The 22,657-nt window shown below is 45.0% G+C and overlaps 1 protein-coding gene across 2 annotated transcripts in view; it reads right to left on the reverse strand.

The window, feature by feature from the left end:
* Positions 1-22,657, reverse strand: part of LOC124033748 (unconventional myosin-Ie-like) — a 65,516-nt gene that overhangs the window by 1,643 nt on the left and 41,216 nt on the right. The window contains exons 5-28 of one of the 2 annotated variants that reach the window (XM_046345967.1): positions 22,118-22,205; positions 17,859-17,948; positions 17,058-17,189; positions 16,423-16,557; positions 16,058-16,190; positions 14,566-14,762; positions 14,377-14,457; positions 13,525-13,611; positions 13,314-13,400; positions 12,248-12,415; positions 11,261-11,346; positions 9,673-9,754; positions 9,158-9,264; positions 8,266-8,364; positions 7,269-7,413; positions 5,090-5,204; positions 4,734-4,903; positions 4,494-4,639; positions 2,856-3,002; positions 2,472-2,629; positions 2,267-2,356; positions 1,959-2,172; positions 1,579-1,614; positions 47-216 (exon numbers count right to left, since the gene is read on the reverse strand). In XM_046345967.1, coding sequence (XP_046201923.1) covers positions 47-216; positions 1,579-1,614; positions 1,959-2,172; positions 2,267-2,356; positions 2,472-2,629; positions 2,856-3,002; positions 4,494-4,639; positions 4,734-4,903; positions 5,090-5,204; positions 7,269-7,413; positions 8,266-8,364; positions 9,158-9,264; positions 9,673-9,754; positions 11,261-11,346; positions 12,248-12,415; positions 13,314-13,400; positions 13,525-13,611; positions 14,377-14,457; positions 14,566-14,762; positions 16,058-16,190; positions 16,423-16,557; positions 17,058-17,189; positions 17,859-17,948; positions 22,118-22,205 — 2,963 coding nt within the window. The remainder of the gene's footprint in view (positions 1-46; positions 217-1,578; positions 1,615-1,958; positions 2,173-2,266; positions 2,357-2,471; positions 2,630-2,855; positions 3,003-4,493; positions 4,640-4,733; positions 4,904-5,089; positions 5,205-7,268; positions 7,414-8,265; positions 8,365-9,157; positions 9,265-9,672; positions 9,755-11,260; positions 11,347-12,247; positions 12,416-13,313; positions 13,401-13,524; positions 13,612-14,376; positions 14,458-14,565; positions 14,763-16,057; positions 16,191-16,422; positions 16,558-17,057; positions 17,190-17,858; positions 17,949-22,117; positions 22,206-22,657) is intronic. The other variant, XM_046345968.1, reaches the window with a different exon arrangement.

Raw genomic sequence — 22,657 nt, forward strand, 5'->3', positions numbered from 1 at the left:
TTTTCCCTTTGTGCGATGATGTGATTTCTGCCTCCTGTGTATTTACCTTCCTTGATGATGTCGATGACGTCGTCTGCATTGAAGCTGAGCTCATCTGTGTCCTGAGCATCATAGGCATAAAGGGCTTTGCACTGGGGCACCTGGGGCTTGGGTTTGGGGGCAGGTTTGGGTCGCCCCCCCCCTGGGGGTGGTCTACTGACCGACTGTCTTTGGACACTGAGGAATAAAGAGAAAGACAACAGGAGCGAGCCTTAGTTATCAAAGAAAAGAAAGTCTCCTATCCTTCATTGTGACACTATTCTACTGGCTGACTAGAACACTACAGTCAGGCATTAGGAAAGCTGGTGATTGTGTGGCTTTAGCAAAGGATGTGAAGTTATCGATATTGGAATGAAAGAACATACCATGTGAGTTTGTGTGGTAGTTATTATTGGATTGGTTTGTGCTTACTCCATTGTTTCTTTCAAAGACACCTGACTAAATAGAATTTGATATGCACAGTTTCACCACAAGATGGCGAGCCATCCCATAGATTCGTCTCGGTACAACTATGTACAACACTATTGATGCCTTTCCATTTAGGATTTACCCCAGTGTTTTACCCAGAAGGCTCAGACTTTTCTGTTTCCATTTACGCGGGCTGGCACCTGTGTCTCACTGGGCCCTGACTCCGGCAGACCTGCTCTGCATGGGAGCCAAGGCAAGGCCCTGGGTACTTTTCAGCTGGTACTTACAGTAGATAACAATGGCTAACAGTGAATTTTAACACCTTCTCGTAAAGCAACAGTTTTGAAAGATGCAGAGATGGTTGATTATGCGCATCACAAGTCTTTAGTGTCATACTAAAGACTAGTTATTGTGGAAACACAATAACACTAGAGCTCACATTAGCATAACACACTGGTAACCCCCATGGTGTGGGGGTAAGTCTCATTGGAAATCACCACATGGTATTGTGGAGTGTAAAACACTGGAAAGTTGTTTGTAAATACAGTGAATTAACTTGAGAAGGCTAGAGATGGAAAAACACACAACCCCTTCATGAAGTCAACCAATAAGCAATCTATCACACCAAAGAAATCACCAATAAAAAAGTAATATCTTGCTTCCCCAAGATATGTATCCAGGATATCTCAAAACCATTGAGATGTACCCAATGGAGGTTTTCCATGTTAACTAACACCAAACCCAATTTTGGGAGAAAAAAGTAAGCCCAGTAATTTGCAAGCAGTGGGATTTAGCGATATAATATGACAATAGATTCCATGACAATAGATTCCATATCAGGAATCCATATCATGCCTTTGAAGGTATAATTCTGGAGCAAAATAACTCTTCAACAACAGAATGATTGACAGCATGTTACTGGGCTCAGACTTTTTCCAGTAGTTTCATCCAATCAGATGATAGGGTTTGCCTTCTTCTGATTCAACATTAGCTGTAAGAGAGATGTCTACAAGCAAGAAGGTGAGCATCTAGCTACAGGAGAGCCAGAGATATGCACATCATGCCAGTGAGCTGCGCCTGGCTTGGCTAAGGCCTGAACCATCACCCAACACACCGCAAACACTGACTCACATTCCTCCATTCGAAGCTGTCCGGGCGCCTCCATTACTATAAAGGAATACATCAACCAAGTTAGTGTGTGTGTGTGTGTGTGTGTGTGTGTGTGTGTGTGTGTGTGTGTGTGTGTGTGTGTGTGTGTGTGTGTGTGTGTGTGTGTGTGTGTGTGTGTGTGTGTGTGTGTGTGTGTGTGTGTGTGTGTGTGTGTGTGTGTGTGTGTGTGTGTGTGTGTGTGTGTGTGTGTGTGTGTGTGTGTGTGAGACTGCACCATACTCATCCTCAGTATTTACATGTTTATGTAAGAGCAAACATATCTGTATAGTAAGTCATTATAGTTATCAGTCCTTAGGGCTGTGGATTGGGATGTAATCAGGGCTGTTGGTGCCAGTACTCACCCTGCCGCCCCCTGGTCAGGGACCTTCAGACAGTCCAGGTTTGGCTGGTTGGGCTTAGGATGGTTGCTGCCTCTCTCCTTCATATTGACGTTGTTGGGCAGGAAGGGGCGGGACCCATTGCCTGTTGACGGAGGCCTCTGATTGGAATGCTGTGAGGCGTTCCTCTGATTGGCTATGTGATTGGTGTTTTTCGGACCACCATTCTGATGGGCAACTGTGACAAAGAGGACGATGGTTGTCATCAAGTGTTGCTAACTGCTTTATTATGTACAGGGGTGAGGGCCTACATCAGCTAATGATTATTCTACCTGGAGGCCCAGGGGGAGCCCGTGTGGGAGTGTTCAGATGGGTTCTGGACACGCTGGAGCGACTCTGAGTGAAGCTCTTCTTGGTGGGACCTACAAAGGGGACTCTAAGTCAGTAAACAGCATGTTTCAGACAACACTAAGAAAACACCATGTCGATTGAATCCTGATGTGGAGGGATGGTACACACTACTCCTGTAATACTCACGTGTGTTCTTGGGCAGACCGGCTCCAATGCTGACCTGCAGCGTCTTACTGGAGGGCTTTGTGACAGCCACGTCCCCCTGGCCCTGGACAAACATCACCTGTCTGGAGCCGCCTCCACTCAGGAAACCCCAGTTCTCCTTCTTCAGCTTCAGCTCCAGTCTGAGAGACAGAGCAGAGAGCATCTCCCTTACAACCACTGACTCAAACCATCCACTGGAAACTGCCAGAGAAATGACATCTGTTATCTCAGTACCAAATCAAAAGCAGTATTTCCAGAACTACCCCAGAGTATTGTAAATAATGTTGATCAAAGCTTTGTCTACTTCCACTACACCCATATATCGCACTGTCTGTTTAAAGGCATGTTTGTGTTTACAGCACGTACGTGGTGCCAAACTTGAGCGGCAGCTTCCTCTGGGTCCTCTCCTCGAACCTGCGGGCCAGCAGGCTGATGAACTCGGTCTTAAAGGTGCACTCCAGCAGGCTGTCATACTCCTGCTCATGCAGGATCAGCAGGTCGTCCTGCATCGTGCTGAGGAACAGGGACAGACCAATCAGTTGGGACTGGGAAGCAACTTTGTGACATGCACTGTAATGTGACAGATATTAAGTTTAATCAAGTTTGATTTGAAGTTTGAACTGATATGTTGGAGGAGAGTGATTGTGAATTCGACATTCGATTCTATTGTCACAAAACATAGTACATCTGCATGTAAACGCCAAACGCTCCAGATGAATTATTTTATTTTACCAGGCAGGTCAATTAAGAACAAATTCCCTCCTGAATGACGGCCATTTGTTTTGTTGAAGTCACCAGTAAAGACAAATAATACTGACAGCATCAGCCCAGAGGTCAGGTCAGGTCAATTATTATGACCCACATTACTTCATGACCCACTAAGCTTGATATTTGCATATAACCAGCGAGAGGCAACGCAGGAGGTAAATAAGGAGAAAGGGAAACCTGTTCCTGCAACTCACACAGCGATGCACTGTTTCCCCCCCAATGAACTAAAGTCTTCTCCAATGAGCTTTTCATATTACCCACAACCCCCCACTCAATCACACAGACTCAAAAGCCACGTCTGTGCCTCTACAAAGTCTTCTACAATGTCATGTGCAACATTCAAACAGATAAGTACTGAACATCAAGCTATATGATAATACAAGTCCTACAATTACACTCATAATCCAGTTGAGTGTTAAACACAGCTTTGACCAGTCAAGTGTTTTCTCTTTCTATTGTCCTCACTGATTATATGCTAATGTCAAGCTTAGTGGGTCTCGGAGTAATGTGGGTCGTAATAATTGACCTGACCTCTGGGCTGATGCTGTCCGTATTATTTGTCTTTACTGGTGACTTCAACAAAACAAAATGGCTGTCATTGTAAATAAGAATTTCTTCTTAATTGACCTGCCTGGTAAAATAAAGGCGGAATAAAATAATTACTCTGAAGCGTACTATGTAGTTGTGTTGAATGTGTATTCAAATAGCCTTTACACTGCCGCACACACAGGAGCAGACATATACAAGAGGTTTTTTATACTCCATGTGTGACATTTTAAGGAACATGGGGACTTGAGTGATCGTACTTCCAGACTTCGTAGCTTTTACATTTCTGCACATAGCTGTAGCTTAACATGTTGGGTTTCGGTGAGCTGACAGAACAATCTCATGTGTAATGGGGGGCTGATTCCTGAGCTGTTTATCAAGTTTCTTATTGAGACTCAGTGAGTAGTATCTTTTGTACTTGGAAATACAGAAACCCAGATACCATGAATGTACAACCGTTTGGATGACATCACTGACAAGAACAATAGTCTCTATGTACAGTACATTGTGCATCTATTTGTGACCGCTGGTGAAAAGTGTTACACTTTAACTAGCTGGCTTTGCGAGGCCTTGAGTCTGCTGGTCCTGTGTTTTCTTACTGCGTTAAGGGGAATAAACACTAAACAGTCAGTATGGGGCTAGGCAGACCCTGCCAGCATCTCCTGGCGCCTAGGACCTGGGTCATAATACCTGAGAGACACAGCCAGAATCTTCTCCACATCAATCCGCCTCTTCAGTACCTCGGTCACCTGACCTTTCTCAGGGCCCTGCTTCACCTTTTCTCTCCCAATCAGGTACATACACTTCGGGGTCAGGATCAAGTCTCTCTTAATGCCCTGGAAACACATGGACAGAGAGGAGACAAATGGTCATTGGACTAACAATATCAGAAACAAACAAACAGAGAATTCTGCTGCTCAAGACACCCACTTTGAAGCGTCGGTCGTATTTTGTGACTTTGTCAGCGAAGTCAATCTTTTCCCTCTTGGCCAGGAACTGTCGTAGCTCAGGCCTGTCGTCCATACCCAGGTAGTCCCCTACAAAGTTCCTGTTGAGGCTGTGTCTCCTCCGATCCTTCCTGTTCACCAGCAGGTCAGAGGCTGGGGACAGACACACAGGGACAGGCAGTCAGACAAGGATGCATACATACAGTCTCAATTCAGTTCATTTTCAGAAGCATTAGACCTAGAAGCATTAGAACCTTGATACTATTTGACATCTAAGTTTTAATATTAGTCATGACGATTAGGCTATTTAGTTATTTTCAAAACATGATTGTCACTCACCTTCCTCCCTCATCTGAACGTACTTCTTGCGGGCCACATACTTGCGCCAGGCTTTCTGGATGGCCCTGGCGTGGCTGTCAAACTTACGTTCCCTTGTCTCCTCCAACAGGAAGAGCTGCAGAAAGAGGCACAGATATGAAAACATTTATACCTGAACAACCTGTGACAGCAAAACATACTGGGCCTACCTCAGTGTTGACACACCCAAATACAATGACAGGGATGACTGTACAGACATACTGGGCCTACCTCAGTGTTGACACACCCAAATACAATGACAGGGATGACTGTACAGACATATTGTTAATGCCTGAAGAAATCTGAATATACAAACATTCCAAGTTCCAAGTTGTCAGGTTTTTTCAGATTCCATGCCTAATACGCTATTTTCTCCAATGTCCAGGCTCATGCGTACAGATAGTAACAGTACTATGGGTGGGTGGGCCATCAAGTCCTCAGCCCACCCTGGCTCAGCTACCTCCCTCTCATTTCCTAATGGCCCCCCAGACACCCAGCATCAAATCTCCCCAACCCTGTCCCAGACTAAATATCATGCCCACTCACACATGCCCAATGCAGCCCTGGCACTGCCACACCCCTGCCACAGGCCACACAGGCTCGGTCATGTCCTATCACTTTACATCAAATTACCCTTTAGTTACTAAACACATTCAGACTAGATCTGAATGTCAAATCAAATTCAAATCCAAGTTTATTGGTCACATGCACATGCTCCTCAACGCTCATCAACAATTTGGTAAATAACAATATCGATCAAAATGTTAAATTTAAGATTTGTTTTAAATAATAACAAGTATGTGTAGTAAGTTCACAATAGAACAAAAAGTATGATTGATTTAACTAAATTCATGTTTATACATGTTAAAATAAAATGGGGAAAAAAATCAATAGTGAGGATAAGAATGACCATGAAAGGAAGGAGATGACTGTTAAAGAGACTGTGGAGCCAGTGTTTAATCTGGGCTGGGAGTGTGTTTAATCTGGGCTGGGAGTGTGTTTAATCTGGGCTGGGAGTGTGTTTAATCTGGGCTGGGAGTGTGTATAATCTGGGCTGGGAGTGTGTATAATCTGGGCTGGGAGTGTGTTTAATCTGGGTTGGGAGTGTGTTTAATCTGGGCTGGGAGTGTGTTTAATCTGGGCTGGGAGTGTGTTTAACCTGGGCTGGGAGTGTGTTTAATCTGGGCTGGGAGTGTGTTTAACCTGGGCTGGGAGTGTGTTTAAGCCATCCAAACCTTTAACTCTGAGCAGCATCTGACAGTGTCACACCTCTGACAGACAGTGTCTCACAGGGCAAACCATTAACACCTTGTGAGACAGTCTACTCTGAAGAGAGAGTGATTCTACTCTTGGCCTGGACTCAAACTATGTCATCTAATAGCATGAAGAGAAAAAAAATGCTTTAGCCATGTACTAATGACTTTGTGTCAGCGTCTTATCAGAGGGAGGTTTGTTTTGAGAAGCCTGGCAGCTGGGTAATCGCAGGGTCCGCCCCGTGTGATATTTGTGTTTCATAAGCACACCTCAGTCGCATGGGCTCAGGAGGGCAATGTTGGAGAAGGGGGGGTGGGAACTTGGCAGTCTGCTGCTGGAATCACACAAGGCCTGATTCAGGACTATGTAATGTATCTTCATGTATGTGTGTACAGATGTCAATAAGTGATCTCACGGCTAGCCACAAGCACATCTTTCATTGGAGCAGTGGGAAAAAGTGCAGTTACGGTGGAAAAAACACCCTCCAATGTCCCACCACCTCCTTGACTATAGCCTCGCACTGGAGTATGAGTTCCAGTGTAGTGTTGACTCAACAGCTCTGACATGGGCACCAGAGCTGGGTCTAACCCCCTCCTTCCTGCTCCCCAATCACAGATATACTGACATGTTTCTGAATACTACAGCCTTTTATGGTGTTCAGTCTAAAAACGACTGAGTCTTGGATTTCTCTCCCTGACAACAGAATCATTACATGGCGACGCACATGTCAACAACACCATGGCAGCCTGTAGCCTATGAGAGATCTAATTCTACGCCTGTTCTAACCTGTTAGAAGAACGTTAGGTAGGTGGCATTTTCATTGGACAAAGGCAGGTTGGTGGTACAGGGGCGGTCACAGAGGTGTGGTCTAAATGTCTGTAGGCAGGTCAGAGAGGGGTGGTCTTACCGACTCAGGTGCTTTGATGAAGACCTTTGTGCGTCCAAGCTGGAACTGGTCCTGGTCCATGTTGACTGCACGTAGGAGATGAAGAACACCCTGCTTCTCATCTCCACGCCATGTAGGCCACGACTCCTTAGTCAGGATGGCATACCTGAGGAACATAATGAGGGAGAGAGAAAGATAATTAGATGAAGACAAAGAGGAGAGAGGGAGATTGAGAGAGAAATCCACAACCAAACCCTCGTTTTGAATTTTGGACATGTTGTTGCAGCGTATGAGCAATGTAAGGCCTATGCCAGGTGTACAGGAGCGGTATACTATTGCTATCTCTGTCCTATATGATGCAATGGAGATGAAAGAGGTCTGAGGGGCATTAGGAAAATACATTCACCACAAGTCTAACAATACAATAACCAAACTCTAAACTCAGCCGTGCTTTTTCACAATGACTCTTATACAGTATGTGTATGATATAGTAAAGCCTACAACAGAAGCCCTGAGCTCTCCCTGTGTTCTATAGCAGTGGTTCTCATCAGGAGGCTCAGCACACAGCCTGTTCCTTCGAGCCTGCCAACACGAACATTAGCAAAGTGAGCACTTCCTGATTGCCTGCAAAAGCCGACCCTGTGTCCTTTTCCTGAGAGAGATGAGCGAGAGACCGCCCTACCCTATACTACCGACTGGGATAGGAGCATACAAAACCAACCGCTGTCATTCTGGGAGGGCAGGGCAAATTGTGACACACGAAAGTGACTCATACATATATATATTCTTAATTCCATTCCTTTACTTGTGTGTATTGGCTATATGTTGTGACATTGTTAGATATTACTTGTTAAATATGGCTGCACTGTCAGAACTAGAAGCACAACCATTTCGCTACACTCGCAATAACACCTGCTAAACACGTGTATGTGACCAATCAAATGGATTTGATATACACTGAAAGTGTAGAATTCATTCATTCCTTTATGCCACTCTCCCCCAGAAGGAAGGGCCTTACCTGTTGAGGAACTTCCTGAAGACTCTGCGGTAGGCATAGCCAGCACGCCTCACCCTGATGTTCTCCTTCAGGCCCAGGTACTCCACTTGGTGCTTTACCCTGAGGAAGAAGAGAGAGGGGAATACAGGGTCAGTCTGGCTGGGATGTATGAAGAAGGTTGGTCAGGTGCCTCAACCAACCCTTCACCACAAAGATATAGCAGTGAAGACGTTTATCTGTCAGCATCTACCTTCCTCCATTTTTAAGATAAATCTATATAGATCAATTGTATTTTATAAGGAACCTTATGGTGGGGCTATAAAATCATTAATATTTTCCAACACTAAGGATACCGTAAGGTACTAAAGAATCTCTTTATGCACCCAGGCTTCCTGTGAAAACAGCAGTTCCGGTGCTAATTAGGCAGTCCGACCTGAGCCTGAGCCTGAGCCTGAGCCTGAGCCTGAGCCTGAGCCTGAGCCTGAGCCTGAGCCTGAGCCTGAGCCTGAGCCTGAGCCTGAGCCTGAGCCTGAGCCTGAGCCTGAGCCTGAACCCAGCTCACTGCTGCTCACAACAGGAAGGCCATTAGGCCCAAACACAGCACCCTGCATCAGTACATCTCGTACCCAGCCAGGGAGGAAAGGGAAGGAAAAACAGAGGGAGTTAGAGTAAGAGTGTCTCAGAGACTTCCTTCATCACCCAGTCTTAAAGAGGCCAGAAAAGAGAAATACAGTATGATTCAACAAGCAGACCTAACAACATTGAGTTGAGTAATGGGATATCCTGCTCAATATCAATTGACAATCTCCAGAACAAACTGTAAATGATGTAATAAAAAACGCTTTAGTTTGACACACATCTCAAAGACTGTGTGTTTTGCAGTTCCCTGACATTTCAGTGTTCAGACACTCACCGGCTCTCCTCCCAGTCCTTGGGCTTCTTGGTCTCATTGGGTTTGATGCAGCGGATGTAGTGAGGGGTGCACTTCATCAGCGTCTGGACCAGGTCATTCGCTTGTTTCTGAACGGAGAAGGAGGAGGAAGAAGAGGAGGAGGGAGAGGATGAAGAATAGTTTGTGTTTAAAACATATCAACTGTATCTACATGTTGTTGATGAATCCCTGTTTGTACTCCAAGCTGTAGTGTTCAAGGACACAGCACTGACGCGACTGATTACAAGGTGGTATCTTTGTGCTTGAAAGATACTGATGCGTGTCAGAGAGAGAACCTGAACCCTGATTAAAACTGTCATCGCTAGAACACAGCGACGACACTAAAACAACACTGGAGTGAATGAGCTTTTCATCCCCAGGCTCTGGATTTGCACCTGACAGAGAGTGATAAGGTCAGGTAGCCGCGTGGCCCACAGATACACCCATGTCACTGATGTACGGCGTACAAACACACGTCTCACAGCAGCTCAACACACCTTGATTTTACTGCCCGCTGTCGTCGGCCGGCCTTTCTTTTCAGCGTTGAGGTTATCTGGAAACAGGGCCCTGATGAAAGCTCTGTAGAGGAGAACCAGGGTGTAATAAGGACTGATAGACAACATTGGCAACGTATATAGAAGACCAGGCTAAGACTGTTCTCCACTTGAGTTTTCTTAGAAGCAGCAAACTCAGGTCTGTGGAATCTCTGCGCTGGCTGCCAGTGGCTCAGCTCACATTGTTGTTTAGCTTCAGGGAACTGAGCTGAAGTTTGAATAACTGTGGTTTTAGCTGCTCTCCTGCCAAACTGTGACTTTTACTTCCTCAAAAATGTGCATTTTTATTGCACTGACTGGAAAGTTATTACCAGCAAATATGGTATTTTCTTTAAACTCATTCCTTGTAATCATGCTACAGTCAGAATGTCCTCACTCACAACATGGTCTCTAAACCCATGATGGATGTGTGCTGGTCAGAATGTAGCACATAGTTGCCAGCATTCCAGAACCTCAAGAACAGTTCTGATCTCAACCTTTCTGTTTATCACTTGAAGTGCTCAAAGTGCTCATTTTGCAGTCCTCAAATAAACCTGTTGTAAATAACAACAAGGTTCAAGTTCAAGAAATCTACTGCTTAAGGAATTACTTACTTGTTGTTGACAAACATACTAGTCAAGTAAAAACAAATACAGGGACAGTCAGGACACAGAATGTGCAAACGTTTACACACGAGGGCTACCATCTTTCCCTGCAGGAGTATTTGTCTGGTCTTAAACTTTTTAATCAAGGCCATGGGGACATAAGGGAGGATCAGTGGGCTTTGTGTGTGCAGATGAACCAGCAGAACACTAACAATGTCCAGCTGACTATAATGATATTTTCTTTCTTCTCTGAGCAGACCTGCTGCGCTAAGGAATGAGGCTCCTTTCCCTCCACACATTGTCTGTGTGTCTATAAATGTGTGTGTGTGTCTAAGTGTGTGTGTGTGCGTGCGTGCGTGTGTGTGTGTGTGTGTGTGTCTATAAGTGTGTGTGTCTATAAGTGTGTGTGTGTGTGTCTATAAGTGTGTGTGTGTGTGTGTGTGTTTGTCTATGAGTGTGTGTGTCTATAAGTGTGTGTGTGTGTGTGTGTGATCACGTGTCTGAATGGGGTTTGGGGGTCTTGGCATGGCCCACCGTGCAGGCCCCCCTGCAGGCTACACACAAAAGGGCTTTAGAGACTGTGGAGGCTGTTTGCACAGATGGCCACTGGCGGCACAAAGGAGGCCCAGGAACGTACAAGACAGGCAGGGGAGTCTACTCCTCAATGCGGCTCCCTAAGGAGACAGTAAGACACTCGCCAGACCTTAGAAGTCCTGAGCAAACCCCCAAGAGAGGGGAGAGCACCTCCAGCCCTGCACACGCCTATTGATCTGCCTTTTCCAGCTGCACTAGTCCTCTGCAAGTCTCCTTCAGATGCATCCATTCATATAGATCATAATAGAAGATGTCTCTTTGTGGATCTCTAAACAAAATGCAGGGCCCGGTCTCAGAAAGAACAGCTAGCTGCATATGCTCTCTAATGCTCGCATAAGTGATGAGTGACTTACATTTCGCTGCTTTGCATCAACTCGATGAGGTCACTGAAGAGGACGTCACGGTTCCTCTCACAGAAACCCTCTGCGTCGTAGGACACCTGGAGGAGAGATGTCAGAGGGTTAGTGACGATCACAGCACACAGTTAACCCATTCAGATAGCAGTTAGGGTACCTGGACTGAGCAGAGGGTACTATCAAAATTAACTGAGAGAATGTTAAGAGCAACAACAAAGAATTCATTGACAAAAGAGAAACGATTGATGACAGGTTCTCTGCAAGACCACCAATGTTGCATTGTTAAGCTTGCTTCCCAACTACAGCTATAGATCATCGGTATAACCAATATAGTCTGGGGTAGTACTGTAGGAATGTTCTAAGCCATGATGACTTAGGACCAGGACCCCTCCAAGCCATTATGACATGGTTAATTAGGACTTGTGGCATGCAGATTGTACCAGGCGGAGACACCAAACACATCTGAAGCACACAGCACAGACCGTGAGAATGAAAGGGTGAGAGAAATGGAGAAAGAGTGAGAAAAGGACTGGAAAAAGATAAATAGATGACATGAGAAGAAGAAAGAGCACAACAGTGTGAAAGATAGAGACGAGAGATGAGAGGAGAGATGAGAGGAGAATAGAGAGGGATAAGGAGAGGAGAAGAGAGAGGGATAAGGAGATGAGAGGAGAGAGGGATAAGGAGATGAGAGGAGAGAGGGATAAGGAGATGAGAGGAGAGAGGGATAAGGAGATGAGAGGAGAGAGGGATAAGGAGATGAGAGGAGAGAGGGATAAGGATATGAGAGGAGAGAGGGATAAGGAGATGAGAGGAGAGAGGGATAAGGAGATGAGAGGAGAGAGAGATAAGGAGATGAGAGGAGAGAGGGATAAGGAGATGAGAGGAGAGAGGGATAAGGAGATGAGAGGAGAGAGGGATAAGGAGATGAGAGGAGAGAGGGATAAGGAGAGGAGAAGAGAGGTATATTGCAGTGTTGCAGACCTTGCCAGCGTAGTGGTGGATGATGAAGCCTTGGTTCCAGCTGTTGAAGTGTTCATGGGAGTTGATGGCCACCCTCAGCTTCTGCAGCATGGTCTGGTCTGCCCCCTCGCCCACCGCGTGCATGGTGGCACACACGTCATCCAGGATACTCATGATGCCAGGGGGGTTCTGGGAGGAGAACCAAAGAGATGAGCACAGAGAATAACCTCAGCCACAACACTAAAACATTAACACATCCCCCATGACCATCTATGATTATAACTGACGATGCAAACTTTCTCCACACACTAGACACTCTTTCTGAATTCCACATAAATACATGTCATGTCAATGTCATGGATAGGCTAAAGTGGTAAACATGGGTTACAGTGTTCGTTGTGTACTCCACCAGCTCAAAGCATAACAGTAGAGCCAATTTATAATTAGCTACCGCGTTGCATCCCAGAACATCACACACCCACACACTGAATGATGTCATCACAACACACACACACACAGCTGCTGCCCTATCTGGCTCCACGCTGTGTCCATGGACACGGCGGCCAGTGGCCTTAACTAGGGACAGTAGTTGCAGTGTCTCTGGCTCTTTAGTTGTGGCAAAGTCACAAACAGAGAACACAGGTTTCTGTCACTAGTGTAAATGAAGCTCTGGTGAAGTTGCCAGTCACAGATGTAGCTAACTGGACTTGGTCTAAAACAGAGTAGTCAGAGACTGGACACAGACTCCCTGCTTGGCTGCCTCAGATCACAGCTTGTTTAAGGGTCGCCCTTGTTGTGGATTTCATGGATTAAGCCTCTCAGCGGGACGGATAAATCAAATTAAGAGGCATGTCGGCACGTTTGAGGATGTTAGACTGCCGGTCATGGGAAGAGTGGGGAGGCTTCAGTGGCCCTACTGTAACTCAATTGGCGTGTTTGCTCTTATTTGGAGCATTATGATGGCAGGCATAACAAACTACAGATCTATCTAAAGCAGTTTCACAACTGTTTCCTGTTATCCCATTTATATGTGACTTCAAGGTGTGCATTAAATTAATAGTGGGCACTGGGCACTGACTCTACTTACCAGTTTGCTCTCAATGAGATCGCAGACGATCTTATTGTTAAAGTATTCAATAGGAGTCCACCGGATGCCTTCTTGTACATACTCCTCCTAGAGAGAGAGGGGGGAGGAGAGTGATTGGTCTGACGATGATTCTCTACTTAAACATGAGACAAGTAGCTTCTGCTGGTGAAAAGGTGTGAGAACAATGAGTGAAAAAAGCCCAAAACATTACCTGCTCAGCTTTAAGCGTGAGCTCAATGAAGATCTGCTGCAGTTTCTCATTCACAAAGTTGATGCAGAACTGCTCAAAGCCATTTTTCTACACAGAAAGAGATGGTGTGTTAGTGATAAACCAGAGAGGCTGTGACAGTGAGGTCATCCATACAGACACAGAGAGCTGGGGAACTCCTCTGGGCTTCCTGAATGGGCCATGTTTATGAGGTGAGGATATCTACCAGTCAGCCTGGCGTGGCTGGAGGAAAACATCTACACAGTATTTTACACCACAATAGACCTGGGACCTGAGACTAATGTTTTATGTAAAGAAACCCAATATATCCCATCTCAGGTCGTCTGAGCACTAACACAGGAGGTTTATTTTCTCTGTGCTTTGTTGGTAAAAGGCCTGTGTATTAACATAAGGACTGTGGACGGACCCAACCACTGTTTAGATAACAGTTGTATGCTATCTAAACTTACAGCTTTACATTAGCTCATGTTAGGTATCAGAGGACAGGTACATCATGGTTTGAGGCTGTCGCCACGCTACGACACTGAAGCTGTCCCGTTTCATTATTTAATCAAGGCCAGTCCTTTTCAGGGGGCATCTGTGAGACCCCCAATAATGCAACCTAAACACACAGCTAATCAGATTAGAAAGGTCCATTAAAGAATGCTGTCCCAATCAAGAGATGGGACATAATCCGGACACTTTACAAAATCGGTCTGGTCCTCTGTCTTTAAGCTGTGTAACTACCCAAACTTTACTATGATTACTGCGATGTAGTGACCATGTATCACCTTATGCTATGATTTCCAAATGTAAATCACAAAACACAAAAGGGCAAATCTACAGAAAACTTACTTGGAATATTTCAAATCCATAGATATCCAACACGCCAATATTAAACTCTTGATGAACCTTCACGATGGCTTTGTTGATGGACTGAAACAGAAAAAAAATGCTTTGTTACATTTGGCCATTTATGAAGGGAGAGGACCGGGTATTATTCTAAAGGTCAACAGGTCATGGAGAAGGAGTGTCCATTCATACCTCTACTAGGAAGTCAAAAACACGTGAGTGCAAGGCCTTGGACAGGGCGTCCCGTGTGTAACACGCCTGCTCCACATTCAGTGTCACATCGATGGACTCCATAGAACTGCCCCACTTGCTGTCCATCTTCCTGCTGGTCAACTTCTCCTTCAGCCGCTTCTGGTCAATCCCCAGCAGAAACGCAGGGAAGGCCAGGACTGTAGAGAGAGAGACGAGAGAGAATGAAGAAAGAGACAGACAGATGTGTGGCACACACCCTCCTCATGAAACAAAACACCACTACATTCTGAATACGTTGGATCCAATAAATAAAGGGTTCAACAACAAAACGGAATACAATCAAGTCTGGTGATGACTCATTGCTCCCTCCTCCCTGCCATAGCCACAACAACTGGGTTCTCCTAGCAGAGGCCTGAGCATGTGGAGGGCCATTAGGACTCTCCTGAGAGCCCCTCCCTGCCTCATTACACTGAGTCACTTCCCCCAGAAGGAAACTGCTCTCAGTCTCTGGGTCTAACTCTGGGTCTGACGAATAGCCCCCGTTTGGGAAATGAGGGTGTGACTGACTGTACTCCATAACACAGCACAGGCCAAGTCTATCCTCAGGACCATGCTGCATCTCCTACTGTAGCTTGCCAATGCACTCTCCCTCAAAGAGGATATAGATAGTATCAATGATGAGCAGCCTATACCAAAAATAATGATCCATACCAGTCTGATGGATGGTTAGAGGTTTATATGTACAGTACAAGGGAGTGTTCTTTCTAGTGGATCTGAGGCAGAGATTTGTTTGGCTGAGCGTGAGCAGATGTTTATGCCGACTTGTGTTGGTGTGGTTTTATATGGGGCACCAGGGGTCTTGATATGTGAAACACATTGCAGTCAGACAGGAAGTGATATACAGGGGAAGAGGAAACGCAGACTCCACACAACACCGCTTTGTACCGTGGATAACCAGAGGGGCTACATTTCATCATTCAGCCTGGATGGGTGGCTGTGAGGCGGGCAAGGAAGTAGAGGAGGGAGGGAGGAAGGGGAAGAGAGGGGCGGGGGAAGAGTAGGAGTGGTGCAGGAAGAGGCTGCGTTTCTCTGAGTAATTTTAGTCTGTGATGTAATGTGCCCAGACCTTGAAAATTGTTTTTTATTTTCTCTGGTAATTCAGCGTGGCCTGGAGCTTGGCTGCAGCCCTGCATTAACACAATGAAGCTTCGGGGAGTGAAAACAGTCAGTGCAGTGTGCTGAGAAATGTGCTTCCTAACCTAACCCGTCCCATAAAGGGAAGCCCAGGACACTGGAGAGGAACGCCAGGGGGACATGCCAGTCTGCAGTCTGGAGACACACAGAGACAGTCTAACTGCATTTCAACCTGACCACTTTCTCCCTTCCCACATCCTGTTGACTCCCCTCACAGATGTGAAAGGACTGGATTGGTGCAAGTAACAAACTCTACCTAGCCCTCTACATAAACAAAGTTACAAGGGTTGGTACGTACACTCCTCGCTCTCAACAGCGGCGTAGTTCCCTGCTTCCCTGAAGTTGATGTTCCCAAGGTGCAGGACTCCGGCTACGATCTGCAGCACCAGGCCACGGTCCTCCCCTGAGATGCCAATCACCTCCATGGCATGCTGGTAGAGGACAGAGACAGAACAGGAGACATGAACCCGTGGATGAAACGTGTGTTTACTTACCTAAACCATGTCCTCTAATTACTCCTGTTGTGGTTTCACTGGTAAAACAAAAACAGGTGGAGTACAGGGTATAAAATGAAAACAGAGGAGAATGGAAGACAGACTGAGAAGAAGAGAAAGAAAGGCAGAGAGAGAGAGAACCATCACAATGGAAAGAAAGTAAACGTACCACAGTTTCCTGAAAATCGCTTTTGTCGTTGATGTCATCCACTTTGTAGGATCCAGACTGATTGAGGTAATTATAGTAATCTAGGCTTGTGATTCCAAGGCTGCTCTTCTGTTCTCCAGTTGCTCCCTCTATCAACTGCACAAACAGAAGACAGTGTTAGATGATTACACCTCTGTCAAGTAAGAACCTGTATACAGTAATTCTAGACTCAAAGTTCTACAGGAGCTTTCAACCAGTGAACTCACATCGTCTTTCCTCACATTTCTACATGTCAGAAGTCTTTTAGACAGGCAGCACCATATACACATGCTCATTAAGTGTTCAGCACCACACGTTTTACACCCAATTTAGAGTCATATGCTTTATTCTCCTTTCATGTGTCAAGAAAGTTGCATTATGGGAGTTTGACCACTGCCTCTCTTCCAGAGACCTCAAGTGGTACACAGTGAGAACAACCTGACCTGCTTTCAGGAGCCAATTGGCACTTGTTACTGTTAGTGTCCTGAATACTGAATTTCACTCATGGACACTGTGAGCCAATTTCTGTACACATTTCCCCAGTTCTAAAATGTGCATAAACACTCTTATTAAACAGGAAAATTATAAAAACACACCATGTTACTGGAGTCCCTCACCTGATAGAATATATGGAAGCTCCTCTCTCCAGGATTCCTCATGACGACGCGCGATTTCTCCAACAGGAAGTTGGAGATTTTCCCTCCATCTGGCTCGCCGCCGGAACTGAACTGGATCTCAAAGTATTTCCCCTGAAGGAGGAGAGTGTGGCGCTTTACTATCAGCGCAGGCCTCGCTAAAGCTAAAACCCAGACCTCTCCGAGCAGGAAATAACAACCATCAAATGAGTTGTACTTTGGGTGCACACCTGCAACCCAGTGGTGTGTGTGTACTAAGGCTTAACCTCTCTCTCTCTCTCTCTCTCTCTCTCTCTCTCTCTCTCTCTCTCTCTCTCTCTCTCTCTCTCTCTCTCTCTCTCTCTCTCTCTCTCTCTCTCAACTTGCTTTAGAGGGCCCTAAAAACGGCCTTTAAACCTCTTTCCAAGCTAACTAACTGTCTTTAAAGTATAGTATGTGTTTTTCTATGTGCATCTTTACTGGCAGTGGAGTTCCCACTCTTTTTGGACAGTGTGTCCCCACAGCCCTGGTAAACCATGCCACACGAGGCTAGCAGCCCCAGCCAAGAGGAGACAGGAGAAGGCAGTAAGACAGCTTATGAAAAGAGGAGCACAATGTAATTCACTATTTCCTTTTTTTCTCTTCTCTATTTGCACTGGACGTCCTTGTGTTTGCTTTGGTTCCGGAAACGACCGCGAAGCAACTTCAAATCATCAGGGCAGAACACAGTGCCAACCATATGATGTTAGGCGCCCCCATTCCGCTAATAAATAAAAGAGATTTGCAAAGACGTGGAACCCTTACAAATCTGCTGGAGTTGTTGTTCCTCACTGTCTTGGCGTTCCCGAAGGCCTCCAGGAGGGGGTTGGACTGGAGGATGATGTCTTTGACGTGCTGTGAGGGAGCAGACAGACAGTAGGCTCGTTTTAGTGTGACAGGTAGGGTATAGAGGTAGTGGGTAGGGAGACACTACTACACTCTGCAGTTATCCACATCCCTGCTGGCAGATCAACATGCACCGTCACCGTCTTCCACCCTCGCTCCGCTCTCATAGCGTCTGGAGCACATTATCTTTCCCATGAGCCATCTGCATATCAGGAGCCCATGAGTTTTAAATCAGCACAGTGTCGTGGAGACCGAACTATTATCCTCTCTATTATTGAATGCTTAAGTGAAGTGGTAGCATTTCTTGGAATCCTTTTGCATCCCTGAACTATTGTCCTCTATGAAGAAAACAAACTTTAGTGTAACAGCTTTTTGTACTTACCCCAGGGCTCAGTTAAACCTTACATATTTATGTAACTAATCAAACCGCTCTGTGAGAGCCACGTGAGACTTCAAAACACTTACAATTTCCAGGTTAAAAACACATGCTGTGTCTGTCACATCGATTTGCATGCATATGATTCAGGGGCATGGTAATCTGATATGCATCCTGCAGTCAGAAACCCATACAGGGTGACGATAATCAGAGACAACAACTTTGCTGTTCAGTCTGTCTGTTGGAGTAGACAGGGGTAGTGAAGTGACAGTCACTCACAAAGCATTACACACACACAAACACACACACACACATACACACCACAAGCACTTACACTTACCACAAGCACACAGGAGTTGGGGAGACCATGTGAATGAGACATGTGGACAGAGGGATTGACAAAGCTCAATGGGGCAGGAAGGGTATTGAGAGAGGTAGGGGGTTTCCAACACAATGGAGACCTTATTCAATAAAACAATAGAAGGGCAATTTCTGTAATATACTACATAGACCGCACATAGACTTATTGTAAATACATTCTTCAACAAACGTTACAAGCACACTTTTCAGTACATCTTAAAATGATTTAAAAGATGCAAGGCACATAAGACTCATAGCCAGTAACAATGCAGAACCATGTACTGCATTCAAAAAGTATTCAGAACCCTTCCACTTTTCCCCATTTTTTAAAACGTTATTCTAAAATGGATTAAATCATTCCCCCCCTCATCAATCTACACACAATACCCCATAACGACAAAGTGAAAACAAGTTTTGTTTGCAAATTTAAAAAAACAGAAATACCTTATTTCCATAATATTCAGACTAGAGGTCGACCAATTAATCGGAATGGCCGATTAATTAGGGCCGATTTCAAGCTTTCATAACAATCAGAAATCGGTATTTTTGGGTGCTGATTTCCGATTTAAAAAAAAATTGGCAGTGAATTTTTTACACCTTTATTTAACTAGGCAAGTCGGTTAAGAACACATTCTTATTTTCAATGACGGCCTAGGAACGGTGGGTTAACTGCCTTGTTCAGGGGCAGAACGACAGATTTTCACCTTGTCAGCTCAGGAGATCCAATCTTGCAACCATACCGTTAACGAGTCCAACGCTCTAACCATTGTACTCCACGAGAAGCCTGCCTGTTACGCGAATGCAGTAGAAGCCAAGGTAAATTGCTAGCTAGCATTAAACTTATCCTATAAAAAACAGTCAATCATAATCACTAGTTATAACTACTAATCCAGTTTAGCAGGCAATATTAACCAGGTGAAATTGTGTCATTTCTCTTGCGTTCATTGCACGCAGAGTCAGGGTATAATGCAACAGTGCCTGGCCCATTGCGAACGAATTTGACAGAATTTTACGTAATTATGACATACACTGAAGGTTGTGCAATGTAACAAGAATATTTAGATTTAGGGATGCCACCTGTTAGATAAAATACCGAACGGTTCCGTATTTCACTGAAATAATAAACTTTTTGTTTTTGAAATTATAGTTTCCGGATTCGATCATATTATTGACCAGAGGCTCGTATTTCTGTGTGTTATTCTTTTATAATTAAGTCTGATTTGATAGAGCAGTCTGACTGAGCAGCAGCAGGCCGGTAATCATTTGTTCATTCAGCTAGTTAGCTGGGTGTGCGCTAATACTGTTTCAAACGTCACTTGCTTTTAGATTTGGAGTAGTTATTCCCCTTGTGCTGCAAGGACCACGGCTTTTGTGAAGCGATGGGTAACGATGCTTCGAGTGTGGCTGTTGTCGATATGTTCCTGGTTCGAGCCCAGGTAGGGGAGAGGAGAGGGACGGAAGCTACACTGTTACACTGGCAATACTATAGTGCCTATAAGAACATCCAATAGTCAAAGGTTAATGAAATACAAATGGTATAGAGAGAAATAGTCCTATAAATACTATGTTAACTACAACCTAAAACCTCTTACCTTGGAATATTGAAGTCTCATGTTAAAAGGAACCACCAACTTTCATATGTTCTGAGCAAGGAACTTAAACGTTAGCTTTTTTACATGGTACACATTTTTACATGGCACACATTTTACATGGCACATACATGGCACATAGTGCATATTGGCACATATTACTTCCTTCTCCCACACTTTGTTTTTGCATTATTTAAACCAAATTGAACGTGTTTCATTATTTATTTGACTCTAAATTGATTTTATTGATGTATTATTTTAAGTTAAAATAAGTGTTCATTCAGTGTTGTTGTCATTATTACAAATGTTTCAAAATATTTAAAAAATCGGCCGATTAATCAGCATCGGCCTTTTAAAGTCCTCCAATAATCGGTATCGGCATTGAAAAATCATAATCGGCCGATCTCTAATTCAGACCCAATGTTATGAGACTCAAAATTGAGGGGCACACACTGGTCTATATAAGGTTCCACGGTTGACAGTACATGTCAGAGCAAAAACCAAGCCATGAGGTTGAAGGAATTGCCCTTAGAGCTCCGAGACAAGACTGTGTCGAGGCACAGATCTGGGGAAGGTTACCTTAAAATGTCTGCAGCGTTGAAGTTCCCCAAGAACACAGTGGCCTCCATTATTCTTAAATGGAAGAAGTTTGGAACCACCAAGACTCTTCCTAGAGCTGGCCGCCTGGCCAAACTGAGCTATCGGGGGAGAAGGGCCTTGGTCAGGGAGGTGACCAAGAGCCCAATGGTCACTCTGAAAGAGTTGCAGAGTCCCTCTGTGGAGGTGGGAGAACCTTACAGAAGGACAACCATCTCTGCAGCACTCCACCAATCAGGCCTTTATGGTAGAGCGGCCAGACGGAAGCCAATCCTCAGTAAAAAGCACGACAGCCCACTTGGAGTTTGCTAAAAGGCACCTAAAGTACTCTCAGACCATGAGAAATAAGATTATCTGGTCTGATGAAACCAAGATTGAACTCTTTGGCCTGATTGCCAAACGTCACTTCTGGAGGAAACCAGGCACCAAGCTTGTAGCGTCATACCCAAGAAGATTCTAGACTGTAATCGCTGTCAAAGGTGCTTCAACAAAGTACTGAGTAAAGGGTCTGAATACTTGTGTAAATGTAATCCTTTTTTTTGTAATAAATTTGCAAAAGAAATCTAAAAACCTGTTTTTGCTTTGTCATTATGGGGTATTATGTAAATTGATGAGAAAAAACAACAACAATTGAATCCATTTCAGAAAGGGCTGTAACGTAACAAAATGTCAATATTTTCCGAATGCAGTCATACACCCTTTTCCACATGACTCACTGAGAGCATGATAGCTAACATTAGCTTTGAACTTGAAACCTTAACTAATAATAATAATTCCAGGGTGGAAAAAGCACTACTAATCAGACAGAAAAAATGACTACCATCACAATTGCGTCTGAGTGTTAGCGTCTTGTGATCCAGTTTATATTCCTACAGACTGGAAATTCCAAGCCCTTTTCAGTGGGCCAATAATACCAGGGAGGCTGGCGGAGAGGGGTGGCTCGGGGACAGGGCATCTGCTGAGTAGGATGGGGGCCAGATGGCTGCTGGGGGGGGGGGGGTTGGATGGGCTGATGATGGATTGATAATGATAATGGGAGATTGGAGGGAGGGATGACGGGAGATGGTTTTGGGTGGTGCGGAAAGGGGAGGTTTAGACAGGAAACAGCAACCGGTCATTAGGATGGACTGGCGTCATAAGGTACATTGTAAATGACAGTGGATGTGTGTGTGATCGTCTGAGATTAATCACATTTTCACAACTGTAGTTGAGCGGTGTTTACCGGTGTAAAATGGAAGTAGCTTCTCTGGGCTCACCTGCACTTTGGGTCCTCCTCCGGATACTCTGGAGATGTATCCCATGATGTATTTGGCTGCTACAGTCTTCCCTGCACCACTCTCTCCACTGAAACACAGAGTAGAGAGGTCAGAATGGTGCATATAACAGGGCAGTCCACTGAAACACAGAGTAGAGAGGTCAGAATGGTGCATATAACAGGGCAGTCCACTGAAACACTGAGTAGAGAGGTCAGAACGGTGCATATAACGGGGCAGTCCACTGAAACACTGAGTAGAGAGGTCAGAATGGTGCATATAACAGGGCAGTCCACTGAAACACTGAGTAGAGAGGTCAGAATGGTGCATATAACAGGGCAGTCCACTGAAACACTGAGTAGAGAGGTCAGAATGGTGCATATAACAGGGCAGTCCACTGAAACACAAAGTAGAGAGGTCAGAACGGTGCATATAATGGGGCAGTCCACTGAAACACAGAGTAGAGAGGTCAGAACGGTGCATATAATGGGGCAGTCCACTGAAACACAGAGTAGAGAGGTCAGAACGGTGCATATAATGGGG

Source organism: Oncorhynchus gorbuscha, linkage group LG04 (assembly GCF_021184085.1).
Source record: "Oncorhynchus gorbuscha isolate QuinsamMale2020 ecotype Even-year linkage group LG04, OgorEven_v1.0, whole genome shotgun sequence".
In the NCBI taxonomy this organism is placed as follows: Eukaryota; Metazoa; Chordata; class Actinopteri; order Salmoniformes; family Salmonidae; genus Oncorhynchus; species Oncorhynchus gorbuscha.